At 42.6% G+C, this 14,563-nt stretch overlaps 1 protein-coding gene, 1 long non-coding RNA gene and 1 other non-coding gene across 3 annotated transcripts in view; 1 reads left to right on the top strand and 2 right to left on the bottom strand.

Moving 5' to 3' along the window:
• Positions 1–11,924, top strand: part of LOC127451224 (SH3 and multiple ankyrin repeat domains protein 1-like) — a 149,550-nt gene extending 137,626 nt beyond the window's left edge. The window contains exons 25-27 of the mRNA XM_051715741.1: positions 2,517–6,090; positions 7,519–8,421; positions 8,707–11,924. Of these exons, the coding sequence (XP_051571701.1) occupies positions 2,517–6,090; positions 7,519–8,421; positions 8,707–8,794 (4,565 nt within the window). The 3' untranslated portion in view covers positions 8,795–11,924. The remainder of the gene's footprint in view (positions 1–2,516; positions 6,091–7,518; positions 8,422–8,706) is intronic.
• Positions 11,925–12,469: 545 nt separating this feature from the next.
• LOC127451225 (uncharacterized) lies at positions 12,470–13,404 on the bottom strand. Its single transcript, XR_007899071.1, has 3 exons — positions 13,366–13,404; positions 12,939–12,977; positions 12,470–12,733 (listed from the first exon to the last, which is right to left on the bottom strand). It is a non-coding gene; the product is annotated as an uncharacterized LOC127451225 (long non-coding RNA).
• On the bottom strand, positions 12,802–12,892 carry LOC127452383 (small nucleolar RNA SNORD88). The gene has a single exon (XR_007899251.1). It is a non-coding gene; the product is annotated as a small nucleolar RNA SNORD88 (small nucleolar RNA).
• Positions 13,405–14,563: the final 1,159 nt, after the last annotated feature.

Here is a 14,563-nt window from a genome sequence, read left to right as displayed (position 1 = left end):
GGCGGCGGGTTGGGCTTCGCCCAGCACCTTTGCGCGATTTTACAAACTTGACGTGCATTCAGTAGCTTCACAGATATTGTCTGTGCAGCAGCATTAATTCATTGTGTTCTAAGGTCCGCTTATTGAATTCACTTGGCTTCTGGACTGCACACGCCTGTGCAACAATGCAATACTCAGTCCATCATGTTAAGCGCCGTCATACTTTGTTTATACTGCCTAATTACACTACATGCAATATCTCTTATGTCTCGGCTGTGCTTTAGACATTCGAATGTAAAGCAGAGCCACACTTGGGCAATACCACTTGAATATATTTTTACTGTGTTTCCCAAACAAATACATTAATATACTTGTGTCTCGGTCACGCCTTAGACACTCATTCTCTGGTTAAAAGATAGATATGTGCTGTGTTTCCCTCAGCGGAATGCAGTTTCACTACCAGACTGTGCACCTGGCTGTGCTCTACTAGGTCCGCTTGGAGCCCTCTTAAAGGCAAAGCATCCCACTACTGAGCGATGCGAATGTGCTTGTTACCTCGCCCCCTCAGAACTGTCAGGGCCAGGTTGATTTCTTATACGCTTCCTATAAGCTAAGCATTGTATCTGTATAACACAATCTCATGTCCTGCCCCTTCTGTACACTCGGGGTAGTTACAACGAGATTCATTCTTGAGTGTTATGTGTTATGTGTCCTTTGTCCAGTACCGCAGCGTGATTGTACACGTTCTCATAAGCGTCAGTGATGCGATGTAAGTGACCGAAATCGAAAAGGAACATCTCCGGTTATGTATGTAAACTTGGTTCCCTGAGATGTAGGGAATGAGACATCGCGAAGCTAGCCACGCTACCGGACGTCACTATCAGGCGGCTTAGCCGCCGCTTTCAGTCGATAAATTCTGACTGATGGCATTATACCGCCCGCTTATATAGAAAACTGAGTGCCGTGCGCTCAATGTTATTGGCTGTGCAGGCATGAACGCCATTGGTTCAGTTCAGTTGCATCTGAATTGGTGTGATCCAATAGGAGTTCAGAAATCACAGAAAAGGAGTTTTTCCCATAAGCGTCAGCGATGCGATGTCTCGTTTCCTACATCTCAGGGAACCGAGGTTACATATGAAACCAGAGCCTTTTGTGCTCATAACTTTATTATGTTGAGAGAAAATTATTATATTGTAAACATTGCTTCACTTATACATTATGTGCGGCTATTACATTATGATATGTGATAACATTATAATTTGCTACAGTGTGTTTATAATGTAATAAATGTATCATACAATAACCTATTACGTTCTGAGAAAAACATTACATTATGAGCTCAAGATGTTATTATGTTTTGAGAAAATGATTACATTATGAACATTTTATTACATCAATAATGTAATACTTTTTATATTATGTGCAGTTATTACACTATGCTTTGTTACTACATTATGAGTTGCTATACCATTCACTTGTGTTGTAAGGACCTACAGAGCTGAGATGTTCTTCTAAAAATCTTTGTTTTTGTTCTTCTGAAGAAAGAAAGTCATACACATATGGGATGGCATGAGGGTGAGAAAATGGAGAATTTTCATTTTTGGGTGAACTATCCCTTTAAGAGCATTCGAAAGCATACAGCTGTAGGTGTGCTTTAATGTCTATTGTCTATGCTTTAATGCTCTAGAGTAGTGACTGTGCTTTTCAGTTTGATGCAGGAGTCCGTAAGAATCTTGTCAGGGGTTATAGGAGAAACCAATTGTATTTATTTTAATCTGGTGCTTACCATCAATGTTCTTTTTTGGTTGGAGTGTAAAACATTACAGACCATTTATAACACCTGAGATTATTAGCACACTATCTTTAAGTACTAGAAGTCATCTCTTTCTGACCCATGCCATGAATCTCTAAAGCTGGTAATGCCAATAAATGTTCAATATTTAAATGTCCACTATCTTGGGTTACAAAAATGGTACCTTTGGTTACATTAAAAAATTAAGAGTGTTTCTTTATTTTGCATGCCATCTGGTTAGTCTGGCATCCCTATTGTGTATTTGTGTCACTTCTTTGTCATCAGGTAGAGGTCCTGTGTGTACTACATTTGTTCTTCTGAAACATAAGTTAACACACTGCAACTAAATCTGGTCTATACTGACAAATAACAGCTTTGCAACAGCGTAGAGGTGAGTGGCTTGTACCTGCTTATACTGGGAGATTTTCCAGTCATGGTAATGAACAGACAAGCTGACAGACAGACACACAGACATACTATAAGATGGACTCGACTCAATTCTGTCCTTTGTTTTGTTTGCCTCTGCTCATTTTAGGAAATAGAGATGTCTTTTTCTTTCTCCCTCATTCTTTTTTCATTTTCAGATGCTTGTACATTCTCTTTCTCAAGAATATATTTATTTTTTCTTTGATATTTTGTAACACCTTTCACTTTCTCCTTTCTATTTGTTCTCCATTCCTGCTCTTTTCTTTCCATGAAAATGTGTATCATTGCTCTCTCTCTTTCCTTTTTACTTTTTCTGCAGGGGTTCCTGAGGAGGAGAAGCAGTTCCTTCATCCTCCCGCCATGAAGTTTGCCCGAAGTCTTTCAGTACCTGGCCCAGATGACATCCCTCCTCCACCTACAACAGCACCCCCTGAGCCCCCTTTCTCCTCAGCTCCCCCTTTTGGCTTTAGGGGGAAGACATCCCAGCAACCTTCTGTTTCTGTGTCCCAAACCACTTCCTCTTCTGCACATTATCAGCTCTACTCACAGTCAGCGCACATCAGGGACAGGTCCCCTGGACCAACATCTGGGTCTGGAACAGGGGACCATGCACTCCCTTACTCCCATGCCCAAGCCCACCCCTCTGTACCAAGCAGGACTGCCTCCAGAAAGGTTATTGGGTACACAGGAGACCTTGCAGGGGCTGGAGGAGCAGCAGGGGCTAAAGCTGCAGCATTGAGAAGGGGCTACAGCAATGCCGTCCCACCCACCAGTGTCGCTACTGTGACTCCCCAGCAGCAGACTACACAGAGCCAACCTTCCAGACTGGACCGCAGTGCAATGGGGGGAGGGGCAGGGGGTGTCCTAAAAGGTGGTGCACGGAGAGGGAAGGGGCCCTTGGTCAAGCAGTCAAAGGTGGAAGATCTTCGTCAGGGCCAGGGCACACTCGAAGGGAAAGGGTCAGTGGAGAAAAGCTCCATTCCTATCCCCACCATCATTGTTAAAGCCCCATCCACCAGCAGCAGTGGTCGCAGTAGCCAGGGCAGCAGTGTGGAGGCTGAACCACCTCCCCTAGGAGAGAGTGACAGTTCTAAACCCCAACCTGTTGCTCCCTCACCTGCACCCACTGATCCACTGCCAGCCCCTCCCTCTACACCTGCTCCCCCACCCCCATCACTGCCATCACTTCGTACTCAAGAGAGTTTGGACTTCACCAGCCAGTTTGGTGCTGCCATAGTAGGGGCTGCTCGCAGAGATCGAGAACGATTCCACGAAGCAAGAAGGAAAAGTGCCTCCTTTTTTCTCTCTGCTGAGGAAGAGTTGGGAGGAGCAGGAGGAGGAGGGGGAGGACAGACCCAGACCACCCAACAGCAGCTGAGCTCACAGCCTTCACCTTGCCTGAGACCATCCAAGTCTATAGATGAGGGCATGTTCTCAGGTGATACCTTTATCCACCACACACGCAGCATGCCTCCTGCCTTTGGCCTGCCTGAGTACTCCTCACCTGCTCCTCCAGGGGACTATCAACCCAAGTCTGTACCCGCTGACTTCTATGGGGCAGGAGGCCGACAGCAGCAACAGCAAGCCTCTACCACAACATTTATTCACCCACTAACAGGGAAGGTTCTGGACCCTTCATCCCCTCTCGGCTTAGCGTTAGCTGCACGGGAACGTGCCTTGAAGGATGATGGACGCATACGCAGGGAGAGGACCACAGAACACCACTTTAGCCGTCAGATGTCCAGCATTGGGGCCTTCCCCTCATCCACTGCACAACCTACCTCACACCTCTCCTACTCCATGGCCTCATCTTCCTCTACAGCCTCGTCTGCTGCCCAGTCCCCAAGCTCCTCCTCATACCTTGTTACCTCCTCTTCACTAGCCGCCACCACTACATCCACTCGGCCTCCATCTCCCAGGATCCTGCGTGGAGCAGGGAGTAGCTGGGGTGAGGAGGCAGGGATTGGAGAGCGCACAGAAAGGGAGGCTGCTGGTACCTCAGCTCCCAGAGAAGGCCTAAGGGTTCGTTTCTCTGAGGATAAAACCGTCCACACACACCACTACCAATCTCAGCACTACCAGCCCACCCACAAGGAGCGTGAAAGGGAGCGTCAGAGAGAGAGGTCACGAGAAAGAGAGAGAGAAAGGGAGAGGGAAAGAGAGATGGACAAAGCTCAGACTCAGATGCAGCAGTCCACACAACCAATGACTCATCAACCTCGGCGCCCCTCATTCTTGAGGATGGAGAGTGAGGCTGGGGCATACATCCTTTCTTTAACACCTCCATCCCCTCCTCCAACTGTGTCCCCTACACGTCCTTCAGCTGGAGGAGGATGTGAAGGCGGAAGTGGCCCAGGACTTATGGTTCTCCCTCCCCCAGCTCCTTCTGTGGATGCAGATGATGAGTTTGTGTTTGCTGATCCTCTCCCACCACCGTTGGAGTTTGCCAATAGTTTTGATCGTAGTTTGGGTTACTCTGGGATGATGTCTCGTAATGTGACAGCCCGCCAGCAGCTTCAACCCCCTCCTCCACCACCACCTCCCCCGCCACCTCCTCCCCCTCCTAAAGACTCCTTTATGACAGGGTTCCCCCCAAACACACCCCTGCCTTCACCTCAGGCAGGGGATTCCACAACTTCCAGTCTTACTTCCTATGACAGTGAAGTTGCCAACCTGACCCAGTCAGCCCTGTCTCCCTCTCCATCTTCCCCTAACCCTCTACCACCTACCTCCCCCTCCACCTTACAGCCCTCTGTGTTACCTCCACCTCCCTCTGTATCACCTCCACCACCACCCACCTCCTACCACAGACCATTTGGCCTATCTCAGTCACAACACTTATACAATAGTACACACCAAGCCGGACGCTCTTCTTCTCCCACACCATCTCCCCTCTCTATCCCAGCTCCAGCTGCATACCGGGGGCCCTCATCAGCAACATCCACCCCTGCAACCTCTGTCTCTCTTAGTGGTAACTCAACTGTGACTGCGAGCAGTTCCACAAATGCTACTGCAACTATCGCCAGGTCCACAACTACTGCTGCCACTGTCACCCCGCACACACGCATGGCAACTGTCTCCACAGTAGGTACAGGGGGTAGCATAAGGCCCAGCATAGAGCATCACCCACAATCCAGTGCAGCTTCAGTCAAGGCTGGTGAGTCCCAGGAGACAGTGGTGGATTCTGGGATTGAGGAGCTGGACAGCCGAAGCAGCAGCGACCATCACTTAGACAGTATCCTGGCACTCAGTGGGAGTGGGATCAGAGAGAGGTTGGAGAGAGCAGGGATGGGTAGCTTAGGTGGAGTTGGAAAGAGAATAGGGTCAACAGAGGCAGACAGAATAAGTGGAGCAGACTTTTTAGAATCTTATATGAGCTACCTTGATGGACAGACATTTGAAATGCACAATGCCAAAGCCGCCAGCACTGCATCCACCTATCCGAAAACACAGAGGTTCAGAGAAGGTAGTCGGGCTGGAGATCTTCGATGGCAAACCAGCACTGCACCCCCTGCATACCATCGACGTAGGGAGGAGGAAGAGGAGGAGGATGAAGAGGAGGAGGCAGAAGAGGGAGAGGAGGAGGATGTGAATGCCCGTGATGGTTATAGGATGAGGGAAGGGTCAGGGATTGCTCGCTCCTCTGTAATGTACTTTGACCGACCCAACACTCCAGAATTAAAACCTCTGTGGGGTGATGGGTCGGCCGGAGCAGCACAGTCCATGGGGGATGGAGGGGGCCAGGCTGGAGGGACATATGTTGAGGCACGTAAGCTGCATCCTCCCCTGACCAGTATGAAGGCAAGCATCATCAATGAACTAAACACCAAATTACAGCAGAGGAGCAAAGGAACGGAGAACTGGGGAGCTCAGAGGTCACTGAGCAGACATAGGTATGTGTTTGTTATCAGTATAGGTGCGTGGCATGGATGTGTATTAATGTCTGTATGGTGGCCTTGAAAAGAGGCATATGGCATGAAGATATCTCCGCTGCATGAGCATTGTGTGATATAGGATGTCATAAGTCATAATCAAGGTATATCAAGAGATAATTTCAAGGACTATGCATCAGTTAAAGGAAGTGGCATCTTTGGTCCTTGAATATTTCTGGTTAGTTGTCAAAAAACAGCAGGAGGTGGTTCATTCCTAGTAACTTTAACACAATTAACATTAGTAACGTTTACACGATTTCCATAAAATGTCATTATTAAAATTTGGACCATGTTGTTCGGTGGCTGGATGCTCTCTGGATTCTTCGAGAATTGGAAATTAAAGTTTCCAAAGATTTCCAAAAAGCAACCACAAATGGACGCATAAACTACAGCAGTGAAGTGAGATAGCTGGATAGGTGCAGTACTAACAACTGTAGGATATTTAGCAGCACACATTTTATTTCTGTTTGGTGAACAACATTTTTGCCAACTAACTGTAAGTCTGATGGGGAGAGTCTAGCTGGCTAGTTAATTCAGAGTAATTTTTTTGTATTTCTTTTTAAATAACCTTATAGATCGCCCCAATTATAATGAATGAAGCTGCACAAGTCATGCGTTTGCAGTGATAACAGCTTCATTGATTATAATGGGAGCAATCCAATTTTCCCAACCTTGCCACTGGGGAAAGAATACTGAGCATTTTCATCGCCTCTCTTGCGTAGACGCACTTAGTATCAACAACACAGATAAGTCTGGATAACAAATCAGGTAAATGTTTGATGTTCTTTGAGAAAAGTTCTTGACACTGAGTTCTTATTTAAAGGATCCGGCAATGACACCTCATTGTTTATTTACAGTTTTTGCAAATATCTTATTTGTTCTGTTTTATCTAGACTCTAAAAGTCTGTGTAAGTCATTTTGTTTTGACAGTTCTGAGTTATAAAAATGCAGCTACCGGAAATGCTTCAGGACAAGACATGCACAGTAGCGTTCTAATTCCTTTATTATTGTTTACGTCCTTGAAATGGTCTATATTAATGAGAATCTTAGCCATTTAAAGGACTGCTTGAGATTTTGAGATTCTAAAAAGAAAGTTTGCTTGAATTAAACTTTGTTTTGTAATGGACAATTTATTATTAGCAATATTTTAAACACCAATGAACTCTTTATGTGTACTGTGTTACTGTGTGCATTTTTAAACTGTTCATCTCTTTTTGTGATTTCTGCTTTTTATCGCACTGTCCATATACGTCTGTCTGTCCCACATCAGACACAGGTAACTGCTGAACTAAACCTCATTGCTCTTCCTCCATTTTCTTTTTCTTTCTCTCTCTGTTTTTTCTCTGTTGCTCTCTTGCATTCATTTGTTTTCATTTCCTTTCTTTTCAGGTTCTCAGAGGACTCCACAGGTGTACTGAGTCCTCCCTCTGTCCGCTCTACATCCCCATCTCCTGTTCACCTCTCTCAGCCTGCTTTGTCTCCCTCTCCCACAACTTCCTCCCAGCCACTCTATCCAAACTGGGCTCGATCGCCTTCCCCTCAGCCCCCTGCTGCCTCATCCCAGCCTCCTCCCCGCTCCCACTCACCTGTTTCTCCTTCATCATATTCACCGTACCCAACGTCACCCAAACACCGGCCTGTTTATCGCACCAAAGCCTTGGAGTTCCAGTTTATCCCCAGCCGAGAGTCCCGTAAGTCTGAGTCCCATCACGCCCAGCGCAGGCGAGCACCCAGCCCACTAATTTTTCCCTCTGACCGTCCCAAGCTTGGCCCTCCCCGCCCCTCATCCCTTCCCATTCTCCCCACCACCCCCCTCTATAGCAGCCTGTATGACCTCCGGGGATCCATTACTCCACCCTCACCTGCCAACCCCCTCGGGGACCCCTACTTCTCCCCCTCTCCCCCTCTCTTTGCCCCCTCAGGTGCCCCACCACCTCCAAATTCCTCACTTGTGGTTTCTCGCTCCTTGTCTCCCACCCACTTCCTGTCAGGGACTTCATCCCCACCTCTGCACCCTATTCCTCCACCCACTTGTCTGAGTTACCCCCACCTTCCACCCCCTTCTCCTACCAAACCCTTTGCCTCCAAACCACTCCCATACTGGACCAAGTTCGATGTGGCTGATTGGCTGGGCTACCTGAACCTGGGTGAGCACAGGGAGCGTTTTCTAGACAACGAGATTGATGGCACGCACCTGCCCTCTCTTACAAAGGAGGACTACCTGGACCTAGGAGTGACCAGGGTTGGCCATCGCATGAACATAGAGAGGGCACTCAGGAGAGTGATGGACAGGTGAGAGGAGAGAAAAATGCAAATCAGAACAGCAATGGAGAGAGGAGAGGTATTAGGGTGAGAAAGGGATAGTGCATGAGGAAAGAGAGCTAGTTACAGATTAGGGAAAACATTGATAATTGAGGAATTAATAACCTCTGCATACAGCTGAAGTGGGCCACTGCATGTGCTCAAAGATGGCATGTGGAAAGAGATGGACAGAGGAGAGAAAAAAGGAGGGGGATGTGGGAGAATGTGAAAAAATACTTCTTTATAAAGACTTTCCACCTTCCCCCCCATCATCAGGCTGTCTTCTAGCACTTTCCCTGTTTCTGCCCTCTCCCCTCGACATGAACTTATAGACAGAAGGAGAGATGAGGCCAACCACAACTGAGAGGACAGGAAAGGTGAGGTGACAGCAACTGCTGCCAACAGAGATTCACTAAATGAAAAAAAAAAAAAAAAAAAACACAAGAAGAGGGGACTTTGATATCAACCTGCCGGCTCACAGATGAAGAAGAAAGATATGGTAGAGAAAGTTCAAGGCCTGTCAAACTGTGAACACTACTGCACTTACACATGTTATTCAGTCAACTCAAATATAAACACCACATACATGGTACATACAAACAGATTAACAGAACACACTTAGTTTGAGCTTGCAGGCACTCACAAGGTAATCAAAATGTGAATGATCGAATTAAACCATACAAAACGAACTCCACAATGTGAGAAGGTGATGTACTACATAACTGAGCCAAATAATTTTGAGGGAAACAATCAAAATGATCATTTGCTTATATGTTTTTTCTGTGGTTCTTCAAAAAGAGATAGGGAGAAAGAGAGATATTGAAACCTCCTTTGCTGTCTTTCTCTTTTTCTTAGATTTTGAAACGAGTCTGTATAACTGACACATTTTACTATTGGTCTAATTTTTAGAGCAGGTTCAATGGAGACAGACGCAGAGAGGGCGAGTACTGAGAAACCCCCTGTCTTGCATGACTAGGGAAGCCCTTAAAATAGAAGTCAATTTAACAGCAGGCACTTATTTGTGTGTGTGTGTGTGTGTGTGTGTGTGTGTGTGTGTGTGTGAGAGAGAGAGAGAGAGAGAGAAAGAATTCAAAGGTTATCACTAGAGGCATGACCGTGATTTGTTGTGTGTTTTTACCTCACCGATGGAGGGATTCTATTTTGCCCAAGACAGATTGGGGCTAGTGCTTATCTTGTATTTCACTACAACTTCTTTAGCTTCTCATGTCTAATAATGGAATTATATATCTATATCTATACAGACTGGTCACTGTATTAAAAAACCCGTAGCAAAAATAAGTGCCCAGACCAACAGAATAGACACACAAGCTCTCTACCACATACAAACACACATGTACACAGTACATCCTCAGAGTACTGATTCCAACATACAAACACACACACACACACACATACACAAACACACACACACACACACACGAAAACACAAACACTGATACACACCTTTTATTTATATAAAAAATAATGGGATACAGTAAAATATATATGTATGGATTCAAGATGATGATGTTAAAACATACGCAAAAATATTTTAAAGAAGGAAGATGATACAACATATATATACAGTGTATATATATATATATATATATATATATATATATATATATATATATATATATATATATATATATATACTGAAAATGTATCAACATTTTTATCACAGACTCTTAAAAAATAGAGGAGACTGCAACTTCAATGAACCTCTTAAAGATACAGAGGCTCAATTTTAAAAGAGGAGACAACATGGAGAAGGAGAAAACCAAACTGCCTGTATTTCTCACCCTCTCTCCTTCCAAAAAAACACTCTTTCTATGGAGGCAAGGCAAGACGAACATGCACTCTGACATCGGTGAGGGATACATGCTAATATCTGTTTTAATACAACTGTTCCTATAATGATTTTTAAACTCTAAACGGCTCTGAAATTGGTGAATTAGCAAGAGACAATGTTATTTGTTGCAGTCACTGTTATCATCGTCCTTGCTGTTATCGCTGTGACTGAGCTGCAATGTTTGTTTCTGAGAGCAAACCCTAGAAGTGTTTATGCTTGAAGATTTTTAGTTTGTGACCTCATGCAATGTGCTCAAATTGTTGGTACCTCTTGGACTTAAATTAGAGAAAAGACTTTCACATCTAACAATGTCCCTCACCCTTCTGCTCTTCCCTTCCTACATGATCACACAAAATATTGTGACATCACTTTGTATGCAAGGACTATCAACGAAATGATCAAAGAATTTATTGTGTGTGCAGTATACACCCTTTACATTCATATTCCCTGTACCTAAAATTGAATTTAGTGACCTACAGCCCTCATCTCCCATATCACAAATAGTTGCTCAATCAATTAAAAGGGCTCCTCATAACATTACACTTCCTTTTATTCCTCATATTTTCTCTTCCTTTTAATCGGCTGTCACCTTTACAATGACTTCACATTTATGTTCCCTTTTTACAGTCTTAGACATCTTTCTTTCAGGACATCAGTAAAGATCTCGCCACCTCTATCTCCTATCCATCTTGCATTTGTTTGTCCTCTAAATAAAGAGTGGGATTCATTCATCATGCATTACAGTGCTCGCTTTATCACTCCTACTGGACAAAAAATTGCAGAACTAATTGTATTTTTGATGTTTAAGTCTGGTAAGTATAGTGACATTGAGGATAACAGTAAGGACAATGAAAGAAAGTATAGTTTTTATGGTTTGAGATGAAAAAAAAAAATGATTCCAAGTTTTAAAGAATCTTTGTCTTCCAAACAATGTTTAACATGGGTTTAATGTGTAATCAAATCATGCTTTCTACACATCCTGCTTCTTGTTTCCTGAGTCTAATTCATTGAAACAATTAGCTTCAGTAGCAGCTGGTCTATGGAACCCAGGTACATGTATATTACTGATAAATATTCAGTTTTTTGTTGCCTGCTGGGTGGAGTAAAATGTCACATACTTTTCACCCTCCTGACAGTTTCAGTGTCTGAATAAAAGATTGGATCATTGGAACACATAATGCAAGAAAGCTAGCATAAGGCATCAGCAGCCTTTTCTGGTTTGAGAAGTAAATTCTTTAAAACGCAAGATTAAGGCTTGATGCTCTGTCACCATGAGCTTCAAGTCCCAGGCAACAACTAAAATAACAGTATTCAAACCTCCACTTGACATGCTTTGACGTATTGCAGGGTTATCCATTATCATTCTGAAGTTGTATGCAAATTGAATATTACACAGCCATTAAAGGGTATGGACAATGTGACCCAGGAAGAGGTGACTGAACACACACAGGAGCAATTGACTCATTGGCCATCCAGGGTGTGCAGAAAGCATCTCTTTTCATTGAAATTTAACAATTAACCACTAAGAGGTTATTCACAGAGTATATACATATTCTGATATTCATATTAACATGAAATACAAATGTTTTGAGAAATGAAAAGGTTATTAGAATTATAATAAAAGAGGCAGGAATTACTTTGAGTTGCTTGTGGTTTGTTAGCAATACTAAAGAGATCTCACACGGAAATGTTAATGTTTAGCAGATTTCTCCCATTTCCTCATCTAAGTTTTCCCTTGACAGTTATGGCTCACTGAATGGTTAGATTAGTAAGAGTTCATCTAAAAAAAATTGAAGTCTTCAATTTTATTAACATGTTCCAAACCTGTATTTCTTCCATGGAACACAAGTAGATGCGTGACAGAATGACAGCCACCATTTAAATGCAATGAAAGCAAATGTTTATGGCAGTTATTCAGACCATCATCATGTAACATGAAGGGTAAGTTTCATGACGGTATTTATTTTTGGGTGAACCATCCCTTAAGCTGCTATTTTATAGCGCTGCTTTGAAACAATAACTTAAAAGGCTTTTTATAAAAAAAAAAAAATAAAAAAAATAAAAAAAAACCCACTTCACATTTCCCTTTACACCTACAAATGCAGAACAGTGTTCAGACTGCTATTAAGAACTAAAACCTTCAGCAGCATTTTGAAACATGCAAAATCAATTACAAAAGTCACTACAAAATGTTAACTCAAATTTAATTTCAAAGGTGGTCACAAAAGTACAAACCTTGTGAAACAATACAAAAGACGATGCATTGACAATTATAAAATAAATATATTAACCTGTGGTATTTACAGCATTATACAAAAGGACTTTAGACCAAGATCTTTAAAAGGAACAGCATTTAAGTTGCATGCTGTTTGAAAATTAAAATACGGCATTTGCAGAAAGGCAGAAACTTCACAGACCACCAGACACGTTCAGCTCTCACCATATTTCACTCTGGAAGAGAAAATGAGAGTTTAGTAAATAATTTACATTAAATTTCCCTCTCGAATCAAATATCAATAACACTTCTCAGACTCCGCCATGTCAGTAGCAGAACAGCACGTTTTTCTACACATGTGCTCAGAGCCCAGTGCTAAAGCATCACAGAAGTGTAAAGTCTGGATAGACTAGGTTTTTAAGCGATTCGGTCATTTCTCACCTCAAGACAGCCGCTTTGAGTCCTGGGACACTTGGCTTTCTGCAAAAGAAAATAGTACAATCTTATCTCTGTGGTGCATAACATTGTTGGGCCGCAAGGATATCATTAGTTAATCTTAATCGTATACACTGTGCAAAGCTGCTTTAAGAGCCATTTGTCAGACAAGAGGCAGTTATTCAGAATAACATCTTGTAACATTAAGGGTAAGTGTAATTATAGTATTTATTTTTGGGTGCAGTCAAATACGTCCACACTCCACGTGGTGCGGAAAGACTACATAGACAAACCAACATAAAGATTTAGCTAGAAATGCAAGTTCTTAAATATCTCCACTAATCTTATTTACTTATCTAAACGGTTCTTAGGTCAGGAAACAAAATATATACACATAATTCAATAAATAATAATAAAAAAAAATTCTGCTTACCACAACATCTCGATTCCCACCAACACAAACTGAGGACTGTCTCTAGCAGTGAAGCAGTTTATATAGCACAAGTAGGACCTTTAGAGGTCCGTTAATATCGCCTTTGCGAAATTCAAGCACTAACAAAATCCAATTCAGAGAATATTCGATTGATGCAAGACCTTTTAGATTACCCAGAACTAATTAATGACGAGGCTCTTATTTATTTATTTTTTATTTTTTTACAAGGCATTTGACACAGTTGAGCAAAACTTTATGTACCATGCCCTAAATTATTTTGGTTTTGGCCCAGACTTTATAAACACATTACAAACATTTTACAAAAATATCTCTAACAGTATATCCTTGTCTAATGGTACTTCTTGTTTCATTATCCGAAGAGATATTATACAAGGATGCCCTATCTCTCCCTTTCTATTTTTATTAGTAGTCGAACTTTTAAATCTTTACACTATACATTGCTCCAAAATTAAAGGTATCGAGATAGATCACACTTTAATTATTACCAGAGAATATTTAGCAGATACTGGCAGAAAGAAAGTCCCGCCTTACAGTTAAATGAGCCAATCACCTTTTAGATACAGACATCGTCTGTCAATCAACTCGTTTATGCGCATGCGCATAAGCTATACAAGCCGGGAAAATTGCGTGTTTTAGCGTAATATGAGGTAAAGAAGTACAAATTATTATTCCAATATTATAAGATTTTATTGCTGATTTGACATATGATCTTTAATCGTAATCTTGACCGACCGTTTTTGAGATTTCGATGTCTCCCCCATTCAAGTAGATAGGAGCTGCACTGGCATGACTGGAAATCGCCTTCTGAGAGCGTTCCAAAGATGGCCTCCAGTGAACTGACTTGTTAGAAAGACTTTGTTATTACTCAGTTTGCCGATGATACCTGTTTATCCACATCTTTGGAGATGATTTTAATGTAGTCCTGGATAATAAATTAGATAGATGGCCTCCACAATCTGGTAGTCCAGCTCCTAATTATGTAACTAAATTTATGGAGAAATTTCTCTTAATTGATGCATGGAGAAAATCTCACCCATCACAAGTATCCTTTACTTGGAGTAAATTTATTATCAACTCAGTCTAGGATTGATTATTGGTTTACATCCAAGGATTTAGAAAATATTATCACCGATATAATACCATCTCCATTTTCAGACCATAAGGCTATCTCTATAAG

The sequence above is a fragment of the Myxocyprinus asiaticus genome, chromosome 14 (genome assembly GCF_019703515.2).
Source record: "Myxocyprinus asiaticus isolate MX2 ecotype Aquarium Trade chromosome 14, UBuf_Myxa_2, whole genome shotgun sequence".
Classification (NCBI taxonomy): domain Eukaryota; kingdom Metazoa; phylum Chordata; class Actinopteri; order Cypriniformes; family Catostomidae; genus Myxocyprinus; species Myxocyprinus asiaticus.
The sequence above is the reverse complement of the archived record's forward strand: the minus strand, read 5'-3'. Positions and strand labels throughout refer to the sequence as shown.